The following is a 20,925-nucleotide window of genomic DNA, read 5'->3' on the forward strand; positions in this document are numbered from 1 at the left end:
GTCATCTGATTTTGAACATTGTTGTTTCCATAGTTTTAACTTCCTGTGTCATTATTCCTTAGTTCCTATCTCTTAAGATGATAGCGTTTTTGAACTACACAGTTGTTAACTTCATGTGTATTTTTTCACACATAGTTATGATTAAAAACTGAAGTGTGAGATGAGAAAACTTCTAGGGAAATGCTTTTATTTTCTGCTTTTATAAATAAAAAGAATGTCTAGTTATTGGGTGCTATCATTGTATACAGCTAGTTTTAGAACAAGGAAAATTCTGAATTGATCTTGTTAACTTTATTTTTTAAATGTTGATTTTTGAGAGAGTAAGCAGGGGAGAGGCGGAGAGAGGGGGACAGAGGATCTGAAGTGGGCTCTAGTGCTTACAGCAGAGACCCCAGTATGGGGCTTGAACTCATGAACCATGAGATCATGACCTAAGCTGAAGTCAGACGCTTAACTGACTGAGCCATCCAGGCGCCCTCTTTTTTTTTTTTTTTTTTTTTCCAATCCTTATTCACTTTATTTCAGAAAGTGGTAAAATAGCTGTGGAATACAGACCCTGTGAAGAGATCACAGATGCCAGTACTGAAGACGAGCTGCAGGATTTAATTCAAGTATGTGGAGATTAAAGTTCAAGGGTGACATAGCCACTGTAGCCATAATGTAAAGCAACCAGCAGAATTTGGAAGACTTTGGCATTAGCTCTATCATCCTTTGGGAAATGTGAAACTCAAAAACTGCTTTTGACTGCAGGGGATTTCTGGGGCTTTTCCTGAAGTCCTGACCCTTGGCTCTGACCCCTTATTTGAAATTTGGAGAGCAAATTTCATCAGAGCACTGCCACAGTTGTGGACATAGGAGAGGACACAAGCCTTTTAGAGCTCCCCTCAAACAGAATCTCAAGGATTTGGGAACAGAGTAACTATGGCCTTAAATGTGATTATACTACAGCGTTTGAAACCATTATGCCATTCAAATAGGATGTATCACCCAGATGTCGGCATCTCATATATATCTTGCGTGAATATCTTGCTGAAGAACTTTTCTGTAAATCACTCACATGGATGTCCTGAATTAGGGATGAAGTTGCCGAAATAATTTCTAAAAAAAATTTTTTTTTTACATTTATTTATTTTTGAGACAGAGAGAGACAGAGCATGAACGGGGGAGGGTCAGAGAGAGAGGGAGACACAGAATCTGAAACAGGCTCCAGGCTCTGAGCTGTCAGCACAGAGCCCGACGCGGGGCTCGAACTCACGGACCACGAGATCATGACCTGAGCCGGAGTCAGCCGCCCAACCGACTGAGCCACCCAGGCGCCCCGCCAAAATAATTTCTAAAAGAAAATAGTAATGTGCCACATACAGAATGTTAAAAAAAAAAAAAAAAAAGCAAAAATGTGTTTCAGCTCATTGAGAGCTTAATTTGGGGCTAGATTTGTGAATTTTTTTTTTAGATTTTTTTTTTTAATGTTTATTTATTTTTGAGAGTGAGAAAGAGCGTGAGCTGGGGAGGGGCAGAGAGAGAGGGAGACGCAGAATCTGAAGCAGGCTCCAGGCTCGGAGCTGTCAGCACAGAGCCCGGCGCGGGGCTCGAACTCACAGACTGCGAGATCATGACCTGAGCCGAAATCAGGCACTCAGCCAGCTGAGCCACCCAGCCGCCCCTCGATTTCTGAATATTTCACTCACCCCACAGTTGCAAAGTTTGTTTTGAAGGGAAGAGAGTGGAGAAAGAGAAGATGGTTACTTTCTGAAAAAGCACTGGAAGATTTTTCGTGCAAAATAATAATGTTAATTGAATCTAAATCAAACCAGTCGAGGAAACTTCAGACGTTTCCAAGTTTAGGCTTTGAGAAGTCTCGCTTCCTGGGGTGCCTGGGTGGCTCCATAGGTTGAGCATCCGACTCTTGATTTTGGCTCAGGTCACGATCCCAGAGTTTGTGGGGTCAGCCCCACGTCGGGCTCTGTGCTGAGCGTGGAGCCTACTTGGGATTCTCTCTGTCTCTCCCTCTGTCCCTCTCCTCCGCTCACGCTTTCTCTCTCTCAGGAAAAAAAAAATTAAAAAAAAAAAGTCTAGCTTCCTGAAAAAGGTGAAAAGATGAGAAAAAGATTCAGCATTGATGCTAAAGATTTCAGAAACCTGATTATAGCAACAGATCCATTCCTGCATGAGGCCAGTCTTGGAATCAGTTCCATATAAAAACTATTCCTGTGTGCTAGACATTGGGATTAAGATAAAAATCCCCTCTCTCTTGCATTTTACATGCTAGAGGTTGTGCCAGACCATAAGCAAGGACTAAAAATACATTAGAAAAGGGGCTGTGAAGGAAGTAAACTGAGTGCTAGTTGCAGTATTTCAAGAAAATTGTTTAACACGCTGACTATAACATCCTAAGTGCCTTCTCCATGTGGGCGCACAGAGTGGACCTCTGAAAAGTGGCCTTGTTACTTTTTCTAGATCAATGGCTATGTCCAGTCAAGATGAGATGGGGGAAGTTTTCCCACCCAGTGTAAATAAAGGGCTAGAATTGGTTTCCGGCCCTCTTTCCCAGAATGAATTGCTTAGCACTCCCCCCAAACTCCTCCTACAGACATTTAGGGGCCATCGCAGATTCAGTGGTAGGCCCCCATCTAACAGAGTGGTGAATTAATAATCAGCCATGGGTACTGAGAATTTAGAGGAAATGGCAACATTTTAGAATATCTGACTGTGAAGTGTGTTCTCCTCCCCATCGCCCTAACTGGTGCTTATTTTGCAGGTCAGCTACTTTTCTTGGAAGCAGTATGGCCAGGGGGAGGAAGAACGTCTCTCGGATTTAAGCTTTGAAGAGCAAGAGTTCAAATTGCTAGAGCTGGACTAGCATTTTTTAATTTCCCAGGATGCCAGGTCCTGTGGCTTCCTTGGAAGCTCTGCTCCACTCCCCCACCCTTCCACCCCTCAGAGCTGCGGGAGTGCGGGGCCACCCAGATCTGAGTCCAAGTACTACCTTGCTGTGAGCAGCCCCGGGCCGGGGAGGGGGGGGGAGGGGGGAGGGGGGGAGTGGGGGGGAGTGGTGGCCTTTGCAGGGTGGAGGGAGGCCTGGGCCCCAAGTGATTCTGGGAAAAGGGCCCGCTCTGCTGGTGCGGAGCCCATCTCCAGGGAGCTAATAAAGGTGGCGTAAATAAAGACATCATAAATAAAGGGTGGGACGTGGGCGGGGAGGGCGCACAGTTGCTAACTGCGCGTGCGCATCATGGGGCTGCCATAATGGTTTGGCTCCCGCTCAGGGCCCAGCGCCAGTACCCCACTCGCCTGGGTCGCTGCACCCCGGAGCCTCCGCGTGTCATGTCCCGGCTGCGCCTGTTGGCCCCACTGCTTCTCTTTATGTGGCAACCGTTGTGGCTGCTGGTCCAGGCAGCTCAGCCTCCGGAGTGGGCCCTGGACCCTGCCCAGCTGACTTCCGACCCCCTGGAGGCGGCTGAGCCCTGGTCTTCTCGCTCCTCTGATCCCCCGCCCGAATCGCCCCAGGCACTTACACGCCCAGCTGAGCCGGGGGGCTTTAATTACCCGGGGTCCTCTGCTCCAGCCCAGATGTTGGCCCCGCCTAAGGAGTTGACCGAGACTTTGGTTCCATTGCTGGACACGGATTCGTTTGGAGAACTACCCCCAGGGCCAGATGAGGATCTGAATCACCAGCTAACCCAGCATCAAAGGCTCCCAGAGGTGGTTCCAGTGCCAGGTTGGGATCAGAATCAGACCATAGCTCCGCCTCCTCATCTCAAAAGTAAGACTAAAACTGTAGGTTTAGATCAGGCCGAAGATCACCAGTCATTTGATTCCAATATGGGTCTCCTGTATCCTGAGGAGAACCTACCTATGGGTTTCCCAGGGGGACCAGATCAACTTCCAAACTTCTCTGAGGAGGCTGAAATTCCTCCACCCTTGCAGAAGACCCCACATCATCTAGAGTCCCCTGAGGAAGCTGAATCTTTTTTGCCCCAAGGGGAGGCTCAGGCTCAGCATCCAGAGCCCTCTGAAGAGACAGAACCATCTCTACTTGAGCAGGAGGCTCCATCTCAGCGTCCAGAGTCCCTTAAGGATGGAAATTCAGCAAACCCACAAGAAGCCCCAGCTGAGCCTTCAAGTACCCCTGAAGAGGTCGAACCTTCTTCAGTCCAGCAGGAAGCCTCAGCTCACCCTACAGAGGCCCCCGAGGAAGTGGAACCTTCTCCAACCCCCCAGGAGGCCCCTGCTCAGCCTCCAGAGCCATCTAAGGACATCATATCTCAACTGTTAGCACATCATGAAGTAAATGTGCTATCTCCAAGTCAGAGTGAAGCTCAGAAGCCAAGCTTCCCCAATGTCACTGTTAAACCTCTGGATCTTACCATAACTCTAACTCAGCCTGCGGAGCACCCTGAGGAGGCTGGACCTACCCCAGTCCAGCAGGAGGCCCCTGCTCAGCGTGCAGAGCGCCTCGAGGAGGTTGAACCTACCCCAGTCCAGCAGGAGGCCACTCCTCAGCCTGCAGAGCGCCTCGAGGAGGTTGAACCTACCCCAGTCCAGCAGGAGGCCCCAACTCTAGTTCCAGAGTTCCCTATCGAGTATTTAACTCAACTTGCAGTAAGTGATGAGGTGACATCTCTACCTCTAGGTCAGTATCCAGATTATTTAATGTTTCCCAGGGTTATAGGTAAGCCTTTAGATGTGGAATTTACCACAACTCCAGGGCCTGATAAAGGTGTTGAATCTTCTATAGCCCAGCAAGAGGCCCCACCTCAGCCTCTTGAACATACTGAGGAAGCAGAACTTTCTCTAACCCAGCAAGAGACCTCGGGTAAGCCTCCAGAGGAGGTTGAGCCTTCAAGTGAGCAGGAGACCCCAGGTCAGCCTTCCGAGCCTCCTGGGGTGATTGATCCTTCTCTAAGGCAGCAGGAGACCCCAGCTCAGCCTTCAGTGCCTCCTGAGGAAGGTAAGCCTTCTCTAAGCAAACAGGAACCCCCAGCTCAGCTTCCAGACCGTTTTGGAGAAGCTGAACTTTCTCCAACCCAGGAGGAGGCCTTAGCTCAGCTTGCAGAGCTCCTTAATGAGGCAGAATCTTCAACCCAGCAGGAGACTCCAGCTCAGTCTCCAGGGGAGATAGAATCTTCTGCAACCCTGCAAGAGCAACCAGCTCAGCCTCCAGAGCTGCCTTCCAGGGAGGTGGAACCTTCTCCAACCCAGCAGGAGCACCCAGCTCAACCTCTATGGCATCATAAGATGACAGTTTCACCTCCAGGTCACTACCATGATCAACATTTAAACCTGCCCAATGTCAGTGTGAAACCTCCAGATGTGCAGCTTACCATGACTGCAGAACCCACTACAGAGGTGGGACCTTCTGCAGTTCGGCACGAGACTATAGCTCAGCCCTCAGTGCCTCTTAATGTGGAAGCTTTTGAAACCCAGCATGAAGCCCCAACTCTGCCTCCACAGTCCCCTGAGGTTGAATCTTTGCCAGTCCAACAGGAGACTCCAACGCAATCTCCAGAATCTACCACACAGGAGAAACTTCCAACACAGCAGGAGACCCCAGTTCAGTATCCAGAATATCCTGGAGAAGTTGAACCTTCTACAACCCATCAGGAGGCCCTAGCTCAGCAATCACAGGCCCCTGAGGAGGGTGAATCATCCTCAACCCAGGAGGAGGCCCCGACTCAGCTTCCAGAGGCCCAGGAAGAGGGTGAACCTTCCCCTCTCCAGGAGGAGGGCCAGGGTCAGCACCCACAGGCCTCCGAGGGGAGTGAACCACCTACAACCCAGGAGGAGTCCCCAGCTCAGCATCCACAGACCCCTGAGGAGGTTGAATCTTCAACCCAGCAGGTGGCCCCAGCTCAGTTTCCAGTCCTCCAGGAGTCCCCAGCTATATCCCCTGAGCCCCCTAAGGAGGTGGAACCTTCTCCCACACCTCAGGAGCCCCCAGCTCAGCCTTCAGAGCCCGGTAATGAGGCAGAATCTTTTCCAACTCAGCAGGGAGCCCCAGTTGTATCCCCTGAGCCCCCTAAGGAGGTAGAACCTTCCACACAGCAGGAGGCCCCACCTCAGCCTTCAGACCCTCCTGAGAAGGTGGAACCATCTCCAGTCCAGCAGGAAACCCTATCTCTACCTCTCGAGCCACTTAAGGAGATAGAACCTTCTCTAACACAACAGGAGGTACAAGCTCAGCCTTCAGAGGCCCCTGAGAAGGTAGAACCATCTCCAATTCTGCAGCAGTCTCCAACTCAACCTCCGGAGCCCTCTAAGGAGGCAGAAACTCCTCCAGCCCAGCAGGAGGCCCCAGTTCAGCCTCCAGAGCCACCTGAGGAGGTTGTAGCACAACCTCCAGTCCATAATGAGGTGACAGTTCCACCTCTAGGACAAGAGCAAGCTCAGCATCCAAACTTGCCCAATGTTACTGTTCAGCCTGCTGACCTGGAGCTTACTGTAACTCCAGAACCTACTGTGGAGGCTGAGCAGTCTACAATCATGCAGCAGACTCTAGCTCCTCCAGAGGACACTGAGGCGACACCTCCACATCCAGAGCAGGTCCAGGCTCAGCATCCAAATTTGACTGAAGTCAGAGTTCAGCCTTTAGACCTGGAACTGACCATAACTCCAGAACCCACTACAGAGGTTGAAACTTCAACCACGCAAGAGATCCCAGGTCACCCTTCAGAGCCACCTAAGGAGGTTGTAGTTCAGCCTCCACTGTTTCAGGAGGTGACAGTTCCAACTCCAGGTCTGGATCAAGCTCGTCATCCATCGTCACCTAATGTAACAGTTCAGCCTTTGGACCTAGAGCTTACCATAACTCCAGAACCCCCTATGGAGGTTAAAGCTTCTACAGCCCTGAAGAAAACTACAGCTCCTCCAAAGGACCTTGAGGTAACATTTGCACATCTAGAGCAGGTTCAGGTTCAGCATTCAACCTTGAATAAGGCCACAACTCAACATTTGGACCTGGGGCTTACTATAACTCCAGAATTCAATAAGGAGATTGAACTTCCTCTACCTATGCAGGAGACTCCAATTCAGCCTCCAAAGCCACCTGAGGAGGTTATTGGAGCTCAACCTCCAGTATATCAGGAGCAGACTGTTCTGACACCAGGTCAGAATCAAGCTCAGCATTCATCACTCCCCAATATAACAGTTCGACCTTTGGACCTGGAGCTTACCATAACTCCAGAGCCCACTGTGGAGGTTAAAACTTCTACAGTCCTGAAGAAAACTACAGCTCCTCCGAAGGACCTTGAGGTGACATTTCCACATCTAGAGCAGGTTGAGTCTCACCATCCGACCTTGACTGAGGTCACAGTTCAGCCTTTGGACTTGGAGCTTACCATAACTCCAGAATCCACTACAGAGGTTGAACCTTCTCCAGCCATGCAAGAGACCCCAGATCAGCCTCCAGAGCCGCCTAAGGAACTTGTAGCTCAACCTCCAGTATATCAAGAGGCAGCAGTTCCAACCCCAGATCAGGATCAAGCTCAGCGTCTGTGGTTGCCGAATGTAACAGTTCAGCCTTTGGACTTGGTGCTTACTGTAACTACAGAACCCACTACGGATGTTAAACATTCCTCAGCCCTGCAGCAGACTACCGCTCCTCCAAAGGACCTTGAGGTGACATTTCCACATTCAGAGCACATTCAGCATCCAACCTTAACTAAAGTCACAGTTAAACCTTTGGACCCAGGGCTTACCGTAACTCCAGAATCCACTACAGAGACTGAACCTTCTCTAACCATGCAAGAGACCCCAACCCAGCCTCCAGAGCCACCTAAGGAGGTTGTTCAGTATCCGTCCCAACAGGAAGTGACAGTTCCTACTCCAAGTAAGGATCAAGGTCAGCAACCAACATTGCCCAGTGTCACAGCTCATCGTGTGGACTTGGGGCTTACCATAACTCCAGAACCTACTACAGAGGCTGAACATTCTACACCCGTGAAGGAGACTACAGCTCCTCCTCCAAAGGACCTTGAGGTGACACTTGCACATCCAGAGCAGGTTCAGAGTCAGCATCCAAACCTGACTGAAGTCACAGTTCCACCTATGGACCTGGAACTTACTGTAACTGCAGGATCCAGTGTGGAGACTGAACCTTCTCCAACCATGCGAGACACCCCAACTCAGCCTCCAGAGCCACCTAAGGAGGTTGTAGTTCAATATCCATTCCAGCAGGAAGTGACAGTTCCAACTCCAAGTAAGGATCAAGGTCAGCATCCAGCATCACCCATCATCCCATTTCGTCATGTGGAGCTTACTATAACTCCAGAACCTATTACAGAGGCTGAACATTCGACAACCCTGAAGAAGACTACAACTCCTCCCCCAAAGGACCTTGAGGTGACACTTGCACATCCAAAACAGGTTCAGAGTCAACATCGAAACCTGACTGAAGTCACGGTTCCACCTATGGACCTAGAAATTCCTGTAAGTCAGCAACCAGAGTCATTTGAGACAGGTTTTCCTCCAACAACTGAACATCCTGTGGTGCATTTTGTAAAGTATACCTCAGAAAAGGCATACACAACTTTAACTTGGCAACCAGAACAGAATGCCACCACAGACCTCAAAATATGTGAGCGCTGTACCTGCAAAGAGGAGACACTGTCGTGTGTTGGTCTCAGCCCACAGCAGAGGCTCCGCAGAGTGCCCGTGCTGGAGCCCGACACCTACAACGGCACCTTCACCATCTTGTAAGAATCGCCTTTACTTGTTTGTTCTCTGCCTCCTGCTTGACATGGCAGTCTCTTCCTCAATGTCGCCCTGGGCCTTCCTCATCTCCCCAACCACGTTGACTGACTTTCTGTTTTTACCTTTTCTTTGTCAACTATCCCTTATCTTCATTTTCCTTTTTACTACTGTTCGCCCTTCTGCAATCTTTTACTTGTAATTGTCCTTATTCTTTTTCCTTATCCAATTTTTAGCCCCATTATTTCATTCCTTAACCTCTACTCTCCCATTTTTGCTCCATCCTCTATAATAGGATACAACAGAGTAGTGAAGAGTAGAGATTCTGGAACTAGATTGCCTGCGTTTGGGCCGAGGTCTGTCATCTATTAGCTTTGTGACTCAGTTTCCTTTTCTGTGAAATGGAAATTATGATAGTTACCATCTCATGGGATTATGGTGAGATCTAGATGAGGTAATACATATGAAGCACTTGGATCAGTGCCTGGCGAAATATGAGTGTTAGCTGTTATTATTTTGATTCCCCAGACCTCATCTTTGACGCCCGGCCTTCCACATACAGTACTCAGTTTGGGCCCAACCCAAGAGTAAGTACTATGGGCGCCACACTAGGATGAAATCGTCTTCAGAACATGAAATGACAGGTGGGAAGAAAGGAAATGGTCATAAAAAGGGAGGTGGCATGTAATTAAGTACTAAAAGAGGTACCATGGGTGTTGGAATTCAGCAGACTCTGTAATCAGCGGAGTATGGAGGTCAGGGAGAGCTGCATGGATAAGCTAACACTTTAGCTGAGACTTAAAGAGTGGCTCTGATGTGTTAAATAGAGAAAAAATGGGTATAAGTCTAGGCAAAGGCACGGCTGCAGGAATGATCAGGAATTAAGAATTAGGTTAAGCAGTTAAAGATCCAATTACGAGAAACCTTGACTATCAGCTAGAGAGGTTTGAACGTTAGATTCTGAGTTATAGAGAGCCATTGAAAGTTTTCAAGCATGAGATATACAGACCGCTGAAACAGGATTATTTTCAGTTCCCCATATAGGCCGATCTGGAGAGGAGAGCTTGATCCAGCGAGACCAGATAGAATGTTCTAACAAAACCTGGGAATAAAGTAACAAGGGGCCGACTCAGAGTGGCTGAAAAGAGTAGAAAGAAAAGCCTTGAGAGCACTGCAAAGGAGGAAGTGACAAGATAGACTAACTGATGACAGTCGCGGGTGGGGTGTGCACGGGAAAGAGAAAACTCAGATATTACTCTGAAACTTCTGTCCCAGATAAGAATGATGGAAGTTGAGGCATCTTTTACCAGGGAACACAGAGCAACCAGAAGGCTTCAGGTTGACTGGAAATGTCCACCAGGCACATGGGCAGATGGGTATCTGTTTTGAATTTATTCCTGACTCCCCTGAAAAAAATGTGTATATAAACTGACCAGGTAAGCTGTTGCTGAGGGAAGAGGACAAAACTAAAGGTAAAGATTCAAAGTCATACGCAGAGTTAGCGGTTGAAACTGAACCTCAGGCATTTAATAGCTTCTCTTAAACATGTGTAATTCATGGATACATGAATTATCATGGATACTTTTTTTTGTTTTTAATGTCACAGGTATAGAGGATAAAACGTGAAAATCCCACCCCACCCTCCCTACCACTCATAAGATAACTCCTGTCACCTTTTTGGTGTGTGTCCTTCCTTCCCATCTCTTTCCTTTGCATTTTTTCCTAATTTCCTAATGAGGGGATACTTTTTAATTCCTTGCCCAGTGATTTGTTGCTTTTCCCTATACAATATGTCTAAGAAATCTTTCCATGTTAGTTATTCTAATTTCTAACTTCCCTTATCCTTCTAACACCTAGAGAGGTTTCAGTAGAGGGCTTCTTTACATTTGTTTGCTGATAATGGTAAATTTTTTACCATTTTTTTCGTTGAATTATTATTTTCTCATTGATTTGTGGAAGGAACCATTTTAGACACATAAGTGATTTGGGGGAAAAAAATACTTATCTCCAGAGTAATTAACAGGCGTTATCTACCCAAGGAATGGAACAAATAGGAAGTTCAGGTTCTAAGGAGCTGGCTTGTTTGTGCCAGTGGCCCCACGCTATCTCTTTATTAATTGCACCACCTGGGATGCTGATAGCCGCGGAAATTAGAAAGTTGGCATTTACTGCATTGGAATATTCCCCACAAGGTTGCCAGTGATTCTTTTATTTATTCTGTTCATTCCTTTCCTACCTATTCAAGGATCTGAACTGTGTTTCTTCACAGAAATTTCCAAGGAAACTCTATTTCTCACATTGATGAAAATGTATGGAAGGGATACCGTTGGGCTGAGAAACTGTGAGTATATTCTCTCCAAATACGAATACAAAAAAAAAAAAAAAAAAAAAAAAAAAAAAAAACTAACTGCATTCTAAGGTCCTTCTTGGTCCAGAACTTTGAAGTCAGTAGCTCTGAGGAAAGGTGTTTCCCCTTCCATATCCCAACTCGACCTCTACCGATTGCAATTCTGTGTTAATTTTTTTTTTTAACGTTTATTTATTTTTGAAACAGAGAGAGACAGAGCATGAACGGGGGAGGGTCAGAGAGAGGGAGACAGAGAATCTGAAACAGGCTCCAGGCTCTGAGCTGTCAGCACAGAGCCCGACGCAGGGCTCGAACTCACGGACCGCGAGATCATGACCTGAGCTGAAGTCAGCCGCTTAACCGACTGAGCCACCCAGGCGCCCCATCTGTGTTTATTTTAAAAATTAAATTTGGCAGGTTCCCTTTAAAATTAGAATCAATTTCAACTTATTTTCCATTATACAAGGAATACGTGATTATAGTCTCAATATATAAAAATGAAATAACAGGGGGGCCTGGGGGGCTTATTCGGTTAAGTGTCCAACTTCGGCTCAGGTCATAATCTCAACGGTTCGTGGGTTCAAGCCCCACGTTGGGCTCTGTGTTGACAGCTCAGAGCCTGGAGCCTGCTTCAGATTCTGTCTCCCTCTCTCTCTGCCCCTCTCCTGCTCATTCATTCCCTCTCTCTCTCTGTCTCAAAAATAAATAAACATTAAAAAAAATTTTTTTGATGAAATAACAGATCTAGTGAACACCTGCCTTATGTTCTAATCCCCCCACTGCTGGGATAGCCACTACTCTGGATTTAGTATATATCCTTCCAGACCTTTTTCCATGCATTTGCCTACATACATATTTACAGCAAAATAGGTTTGTTGTGTGATTTTCTTATCTTTTTTTTACATAAATTGTAACATCCTACAACTCGATTCTTTTGCTTCGTGGTATGTCTTAGACTTTTTTTCTTCCAGTACATAGAGGGTTACCCCATCCATGCAAGCTGCTGCATAATATTCCATAGTATGAGTGTATTATGATTTAGTAATTCCCCTCCTGATGGATGTTTAGGCTGTGTCCAGTTTTCTTATTACATGCATTGCTGCATGGACCACCTCATACATGCATCTTTGTGTACGTGGGTGGGTATTTCTGTAGAATAGATCCCTGGAAATGGAACTGTTGGGATGAAGACGATGTCGATATATACAATTTTAATTGCCCTCAAAAAAGGTGTGCCAATTTACACACCAATCCATACACCATGACAGCATTCATTTCCTCCTACCCTCCCACTCTTGGATATTCTCCATTTCTTGGCTGATCTGGTGGGTGAATAAAATGGGTCCCTTCTGAATTTGAATTTTTCTGATTACGTATACATTTAAATATCTCTGTATGTTTCCTGGGCATTTGTGTTTCTTGTCTGAATTTTCTGTCCTTTGCCAATTTTTTTGTTATCTTTTTTTTAAATTGATTTGTAGAAAAAGTCAGTGTAGACACAAGTAATTTTGGAAACAATATTATACTCAAAGTAACTGACTGGCATTTTTCATGACAGATTGTGTGTCATATCATTAGTTCAACTTGGGTAGATAAGTCATAAATGACTTCTGAATTAATAATAAAAGACATAACAGTCATAGTAATCTAAATGTAGGGATTATGATCCCCCTAAAGTAGATTCCCCCCTGCCCCTTAGTCTGATAACCTTACTGGTAAGGGACAAATGGTAGAACAAGGTAGTTGTTTTCTTATGAATTTTATGAATTTCTTAAATACTATATATAGTTTATATTTTCTCATGATAGTATCTAACTTGGAGATCTTATTTCCCAAACTTGTAAGAAAAATGAAAGTAATTTGGCACAAGGAACAAGAGAGAGTGGAGAGAGTGGGTAGGCTGAGGGACAGGGGTAGGAGAAAAACTTTGAATTGTGTATTATATACCTTTGGAATTCTGAGCCATGCAAATATATATTACCTATTAAAAAAAATAAACTGAAGTTAAAAAAATATTTTTTGAAAAGCGTGTATTTGGTAGTTTATATACTAGAAGATGAATCTGGTAAGATTTGATGATTCTTAAAAAATTTTTAAATGTTTATTTATTTTTGAGAGAGAGAGAGAGAGAGAGAGAGAGAGAGTGAGCAGGGAAGGGGCAGAGAGAGAGGGAGACACAGAGTCCTAAGCAGGCTCTAGGCTCCGAGCTGTCAGCACAGAGCCTGATGTGGGGCTCGACCCCACAAACTGTGAAATGATGACTTGAGCCGAAGTCAGACACTTAAGCAACTGAGCCACCCAGGTGCCCCAAGATTTGATGATTTCTAATTCAGCTTGAGGGTTATGCCTTGTAAGACAGAAGTTTTTAACTATGGGTCAATAGTCCCCTGGGGCAGGATTTTTAACCTTTTTTTCTATATATCAAATTTTTAAAAAAATTTTTTTCAACATTTATTTATTGCTGAGAGACAGAGCATGAACAGGGGAGGGGCAGAAAGAGAGGGAGACACAGAATTGGAAGCAGGCTCCAGGCTCTGATCTGTCAGCAGAGAGCCCAATGTGGGGCTCGAACCCACGAACCGTGAGATCATGACCTGAGCTGAAGTTGGACACTTAACAGACTGAGCCACCCAGGCACCCTTCTATATATGTATTGATGATCTGCAGAAGCTTATGTTCTTGGGATGATGTTTTCAAATGTATAATAAGTTAAAATATATAGGAAAAGGAAATTATGTGGAAATAGAGTTTTCAAAAAATTTTTAAAAAGATTAGTGATATAGCAATAAATCTGCTTCTGTTAGAATATTAAATAACAAAATATAATGGTACGCCTACTAACTATTATAACTTCAAGGTACTGATGAGAATAAATGATATTTTGAGATATCCATGCCAAATATGTGATATGAAAATATCTGATTTCTGCTGGGGACCAAATTAACTACACTAATCTGTGGTTTGTTGCCTACATTCATAATGGAAGGAAATGCTAATTCTAGTTAGAGGTTTGTGAAAATAGAGATGTGATTCTATTTCCCATCCAAGTTTGGCACCCACAAATTCAGTCCATTCTATTCACGGACCTGAGCCCTAAAGGGATGGTCTGCAAATTGAAATCGCATGCACACCTTTGCACGTATTCAAGAAAGTGCAGTTTTCTAGGGAAAGGGTCCATTCCATAGCTTTTATGAAATTCTCAAAAGGTTCTTGTCTCAAAAGATTGAGTCACAAATTGGGGCGGAGGTGGAGAAAGACATTTGTTTTCCTGTGAAGTTGTACTTATTCTCATAAATGATGATAAATGAATGATTTGTTTTAATTAAAAGTAGTATATTTGCAAATTGATACCTGTCACTTTCTGAATTCATTCAACAAATATTTATGGAGCATCTCCTATGTCCCAGGAACTGTTTTACATGCCAGGGATATAAGCCCAAGAACAAAACTGACCAAATATCCCACTTGTCAAGGGGTTTACAAATATATAATATAAAAACAAATATGTAAATATAATAAATACATAGAATTTCAAGTATTGGTAAGAAATCAGTGGCCAGATCTCTCAAGTTTTCTAATTTATTCAACGACCGTTTCTGCTGCTCATAGACTGAGTTTTTTACTAATGATAATACTTTTCATTCATATAATCTTGAGTTGGTTCTTTTTATTAGATGTACTGTTTACCTCTGTCTGAGGATATATTAATGATGCCATTCTAAATTTTGTATACTGTTTAGTTTTGAGAGAGAGAGAGAGTGAGAGACAGAGTGCAAGTTGGGGAGGGGCAGAGAGAGAGGGAGACACAGAATCGGAAGCAGGCTCCAGGCTCTGAGCTTCAGCACAGAGCCCAGTGCAGGGCTTGAACCCATGGACTGCAACCTGAGCCGAAGTCGGATGCTTAACCGACTGAGCCACGCAGGTGCCCCATTAATGTTGGTATTCTCAAATCCTTTTGTGTTTTCTCTGTTAACTGTGTCATTGACTATAAGCTGTTATATTTGTTTTTTATTTTCTGTCCTGAATAGAATTGGCTTTCTCACTCCATTTGGTCATTCCTGAGTGCAATTTATCTTTGTAGTTGAGATTTGACTTGCTTCTGTTTTCTGGTCCTAAGGAAGAGGTGAAATGAACCACGGGGCTTGTTATTGGTGACAGGTCCCCCTGAGAGTTAAAGAAGAGGTGGGAGGTGACTTCTAATGGCTAGTCAGAGTGTATACCCTTCCTCCAGGGTTCTGGGACCCTGCCCCCTTCTAACACCAATGGCTCCTGCCTGGAAGAAAACACCCTTTGCTGCCAGATCCAAGGAGGAAGGATGTGGGGTTGATGTGCTGTCCTTGGTCCTACTGCAGTATCCCAGCTAATCACCCTGTAGGTGGCTCCAAGGCATTTCTGGTGGGGAGTGTTTGTAGAGCTACTCCCTTGGCTTTGAGCTAAGGTTGTGGATTTTCTAATTGTATCTTTTCTAATCATCCTTAGGGACTTTGGTGGAGTTTGGAGTTTGGTAGAGACTTGGCATGTTTCAATCTGCCAGCTTGAAATAGCACAACCTCTTAGGAAGACAATTTTGTACCCCTGTTAAATCCTGGAGAAACTTAGGCAAATGTGTACTAGGATATAAACAGAAAAATGTCCAAAGCAGCACTGTTTATAATAACTAAAAATTAGAAAAATCTAGTATCCACCAACAGTAGAATGAACAAATAGTGTTACACGGGTATTTACTCTATACTTATTAAACTGAGCATTTATGTTATGTGCATTTTATGCACATTTTTAGTTCTCACAGATATTTTTTAGATGGGGAAAAAATTAGATGGCTTTACTTGTAGCACTGATATGGTTATAAATAGGGCTTCCACAATAAAATTTGGGAAAAGAGAGGAGGAAGTGGCAGTTCTGTCCATGTTTTTGCCACTCAGGGCTGGGTTCTAACAGAGATTTTATGATCCAGAGAGTAGGCATTAAATGTACATTTTGGTGTGAAGAGTGGATAGGGGTGTGTGTGTGTGTGTGTGTGTGTGTGTGTGTGTGAGAGAGAGAGAGAGAGAGAGAGAGAGAGAGAGAGAGAGAGGAGAGACAAAGGAGTATGTGAGAAGAAAAGATTTGAATCAAACAGCAGAGATCACCATCCCTACATTAAATAAGAATTAGTGTATTTGGTGGCACCATTACCCAGGTTTCTCTCACATCTAGCGGTCCTGTGTAGCAAATAGTTGTAGTTATTTTTGCATTTTGACCCAGAAATGACCTTTTCATTTTGCAGAATTCTCAGGGACAATTATCTGACCGAATTACATAAAGACACATTTGAAGACCTGCTATCCCTCCAGTATTTGTAAGTTAATCAGTTCATCATTTATTATGAGTTTTTAGTTATATTATTTATTAAAAAATACAGGGTTCAAATTGGATAATTGCAACAATTTCTTCTAACAGTAGAATTCTATAATTCTCTATAGTGGAATTCTATAATTCTCTCTATTAAATTCTATAACTCTGTAAGTCTGTGGGGACCCAGCCCATCTCTAGCATTAAATACCTCCTATGCATTTTCAACTTTTTAATTTTATAGACAAGATATAGGAAAAAGCCCTTCAGTTGTAGAGGAAAAGGGGTAATGAAGTCTGAGCAATTATGGACACCCATATGAACCTTGTTATGTAAGTGTTCATATACCATCTGCTTTTATTTATATTTATTATTTGTGGCCCATGGATCAAATCCTGTGTATGGTCTGTCTTGATACAACCTATGAGTTCAGAATGATTTTCATGTTCTTAAAGGGCTGTAAAAGAGAAAAGAAGAGAAAGAAACAGAGAATATGTGACAGAGACCGTATATGGCCTGCAAAGCCTAAAATATTTACTGTCTGGCCTTTACAGAAAAGGTTTGAAAAAGTTGGCTTAGTAAAATGAGAGGAATTGAAGTTAACCTCAAATTGTCACCTACAAGACAAGAAAATATAGAACACTTACATTAATTTGAATGCCATTAACCCAGAATTTTTAAATAATTTAATCTAAATTAAATATTTAAATATTAAATATTTAACTAAGCAGGTGAATTATGTAAGCAGTATTACCAAGTACATATTAAATTATTAAGAGATTAAGGATTTCAGTGTGGGAAATTTTATTAGTTTATTTTTTTATTATTATTTTTTATGTCATTTATTGTTAAGTTAGCTAACATACAATGTGCACTTGGCTTCAGGAGTAGATTCCTGTGATCAGTGTGGAAATTCTTATGCCACCATAAAAATAGATGTTTAAAATGATGGTTAAGGGGTTGGGGCTCCTGGGTGGCTCAGTTGGTTGGGCGTCCGACTTTGACTCAGGTCGTGATCTCACAGTTTGTGGGTTCGAGCCCCGTGTCGGGCTCTGTGCTGACAGCTCAGAGCCCGGAGCCTGTTTCAGATTCTGTCTCCCTCTCTCTCTGCCCCTCCCCCACTCATGCTCTGTCTCTCTCAAAAATAAATAAACATTAAAAAAATGATGGCTAAGGGGCACGTGGCTGTCTCAGTCATTAGAGTCTGCAACTCTTGATCTCGAGGTTGTAGGTTAGAGCCCCATGTTAGGTATAGAGATTACTTAAAAAAAATGAAATCTTTAAAAATATAATGATGGTTAAGTGGTATAGTTAGAAATGTTTACACTAAACAAACATCAGAAATGCCTCTAACTTCGCTAATTACAGAATAAACATCTCTCCAGCCTCATTGTCAAGGAAGAAATGTTTGCATATATCTCTGTACATTAGACATACAGAGATACTAATGTTCTTTGCTATGGAGGTTCAGTGTTTATTCTTTGTCCATGCCATGCAAAGCTGTGTATTTCATTAATCCTTTTTAAAAAAATTTTTTAATGTTTATTTATTTTTGAGAGAGAGAGAGAGAGAGACAGAGTATGAGCAGGGTAGGCACAGAGAGAGAGGGAGACACAGAATCCGAAGCGGGCTTCAGTCTCTGAGCTGTTGGCCCAGAGCCTGATGCGGGGCTCGAATTCATGAGCAGTGAGATCATGACCTGAACCGAACGAAGTCAGATGCTCAATCGACTAAGCCATCCAGGCACCCCTCATTAATCCTTATTAATGATGTGCTTTAGAAAATAGATTCTTCTTGCAAATGTGGAAGGCTTAAGGGTAGTGAGTAAAAAGAATCTCATATGACACTAAAAATAGCCCTTCAAATTATCAAACCTTCCAAGTCTTAGGGGACAACCACTTTGTATTGGTCTTCTTGGCTACCTCTGCCATCTGGGCTCCAAACGTTACAAACACAGTTTGGAGAAAACCAAAAGAGACAAACTGCGCAATGGATAGGGCCTTTCATTATTTCTACTATGAGGTACTTTGTAAGCCAATTATTTCATGTCAGGTGAAGTGTTCTCATTCATTCATTCAAAAAAAATGTGAATCAAAACCTAAAAAAGAATGTGACAGGCCCTATGCCCAGTACCATAGGCACGCAGATGGTTAAGACAGGCTTCCCACCCTTGTAGGAACTCATGATTTCACAGGGAAAATAAACAGAAGCTTAAACCATAATGCCTAAGCACTAAATGGATGATGAAGCACTGACAAAGTGCAGAAGAGGGAGCCACAAAGTCGTAAAACCACATTTCTTTTCAGTCGTTTTGCTCCTTCTACTCACTACCCAGCTGTTAATTTATTTTATAAATATTTGAGTTTGTTCTTTGTCCATGCATCAGTTTTAAACACAGTAGACAACGCAGATGAGCAAGACTAGTCCATACTTTCATGGAGTTTATGCCCAGAGGAAATGGAATGCCAGAATAACTATATTAAGAAGAAATTGGGGCACCTGACCGGCTGAGTCAGTAGAGCATGCGACTCTTGATCTCAGGGTCGTGAGTTCAAGCCCCAGGTTGGGCGTGGAGTCTACTTTAAAAAATTAAAAGAAGGAGAAGAAGGAGGAGGAGGAGAGGGGGAGGGGAAGAAATGGATTTGGGCAATGAGAAGTATAAGTTGTTTTTGGAACACAGAAGAGGGGGGGAAGACTTCAAGTTGGATCAGGGAAGTTACTAGAGAAATACTGTTTGAACAGAACCTTGAATGGCTATGACGTATCATCAGATAGACATCTTGGGAAGAATATGCTTGCAAGATAGAGTGAGTGAAAGGCAAAATGCAGGAGAAATTTCTTTGGTATCTGTAGAGTAGGAAACTAGAGCCGGATTTAGGATTTTGAAGGCCTTGGATGATATGCCACGCTACCGTGTTATCACAGCAGTGCTCTAGGACAAACTTTAGACTGCACCAGGGTCACCGGGAGGCCTTGTCAGAACACAGGTTCCACCTCCACAGTTCCTGATTCACTCAGTCCAGAGTAGAGCTGAGAATTTGCATCTTGAGTAAGTTCCCAAGTGACTCTGATATTTGAGAACCACTCCTGGAGAATTAATCTGGTGACTGTGTGCAGTATAGATTAGAATGGGAGAGACCAGAGATGAAAATGCCAGTCAGAAGATGGTGGTACCCATGTAGGTGGAAAGTGAGGGACTCGGCTGAAATCCATGGAAATAAGAGGGTCAACCATAATCAAGAATGGGTGTTTCCAAATAAAAATCCAGGACCGTGTTGTTTTTTTGTTGGCCCCACTTGCAGCTGAAGCAATTGATAAATTCATAGACCGTTTAGGCAACGTACAACCAAAAATAAATTTCTATTAATATGATAATATAATTCTGAGTTCGTTCAAAGTTAGGTATTGATTAGAGGAGTAACTTCTTTTCAAGTTAAATGAAAAGGTATCTTTTACCTCTTCTGGTATTGACTTGGTGTCAAGAAATAGAACTAAACCAGGAAGGTGTGCTAATGTGAGAATATCCCTTTTAATATTAGAAATTATATGTGGCGATCACAACTTTGAGCTCATAATTTAGAAATTGATGAGGCCACAAACAGTCATTTAATCAATTCTTCTGCTCTCAGGAAAGATTACTTCCAAGATCTATCAAGATCTATAGTTGCATATTTTATGTATGAAGATCACAAAGGTGAGACTCTTAAGAAAGGTGAGGACAGGGTTAGGGGCTCTGGAAGGTTCAAATAACAATTCCTAATACTCAGAGTTTAGCCAAAAGCTACTTATTCAATACTACCATCCTACTAATTAGATATCTTATAGCTAATTGAGGCAATATTTTCCTTTTCCTTTTCCTAGAGATTTATCCTGCAATAAAATACAATCTATTGAAAGACGTACATTTGAATCACTACCTTTTTTGAAGTTTATGTAAGTTACAAATATAAATTCATTATATTTGGAATTTGTATTAAACTTAATTGTAAACCTCTTTGTTATTCATTTGGAATGAATGAAACTTTATTAGTCGAAAGCTACTAAAATTATGTAGCAAATCTTTTTTGTCTGTGGCAAAGTTTGGTGTGAGAGTTATTATAGAGATCAGAGTGAATCGTTCTAGAGCAGCAGTTCTCTGCCAGGGTGATTTTGCATCCAGGTGACACTTGGTAGTGTCTGGAGACATTTTTGATTGTCAGACTGTAGATGTGCTCCTGGCATCTAGTGGGTGGAGGCCAGGGCTGCTGTCACACCCTACAGTTCACAGGGCAGCACCCCCCCCCCCCATAACAAAGATTATCCAACCATAAATCTCAACAGTGCTAAAGTTGTGAAACGTTTTTCTAGAGAAATAAACTTACTTCTCTAGAAAAAAATACTTACTTAACACAAGTATTTATTGAGCATTTACTGATTTGTATCTAATGCACCACATGTATAAACATGAAAGTATAAATCTTTCATGCAAATATTTTTTTAAAAAGGCAAGTATCTTTCATAGTGAGATTTCTTTAGTGTATGGAGAGAGTATTGTGGTTATGTTTCATTATCTATAAATT

The 20,925-nt window shown here is 43.3% G+C and overlaps 1 protein-coding gene and 1 long non-coding RNA gene across 2 annotated transcripts; one reads left to right on the forward strand and one right to left on the reverse strand.

Moving 5' to 3' along the window:
* The first annotated feature begins 505 nt into the window (after positions 1-505).
* Positions 506-20,831, forward strand: LOC144615360 (uncharacterized). The gene is made up of 5 exons (XM_078442289.2): positions 506-611; positions 3,267-8,693; positions 10,958-11,029; positions 16,302-16,373; positions 20,228-20,831. Exons 2-5 carry the CDS (start codon positions 3,325-3,327, stop codon positions 20,301-20,303), a joined length of 5,589 nt encoding a protein of 1,862 aa, XP_078298415.2. The 5' UTR covers positions 506-611; positions 3,267-3,324; the 3' UTR covers positions 20,304-20,831.
* On the reverse strand, positions 8,867-10,327 carry LOC145715112 (uncharacterized). Its single transcript, XR_014137125.1, has 2 exons — positions 9,996-10,327; positions 8,867-9,790 (listed from the first exon to the last, which is right to left on the reverse strand). It is a non-coding gene; the product is annotated as an uncharacterized LOC145715112 (long non-coding RNA).
* Positions 20,832-20,925: the final 94 nt, after the last annotated feature.

Source organism: Panthera onca (genome assembly GCF_046562875.1).
Source record: "Panthera onca isolate mPanOnc1 chromosome E1 unlocalized genomic scaffold, mPanOnc1 haplotype 2 h2.Chr16_ul_1, whole genome shotgun sequence".
Taxonomy (NCBI): domain Eukaryota; kingdom Metazoa; phylum Chordata; class Mammalia; order Carnivora; family Felidae; genus Panthera; species Panthera onca.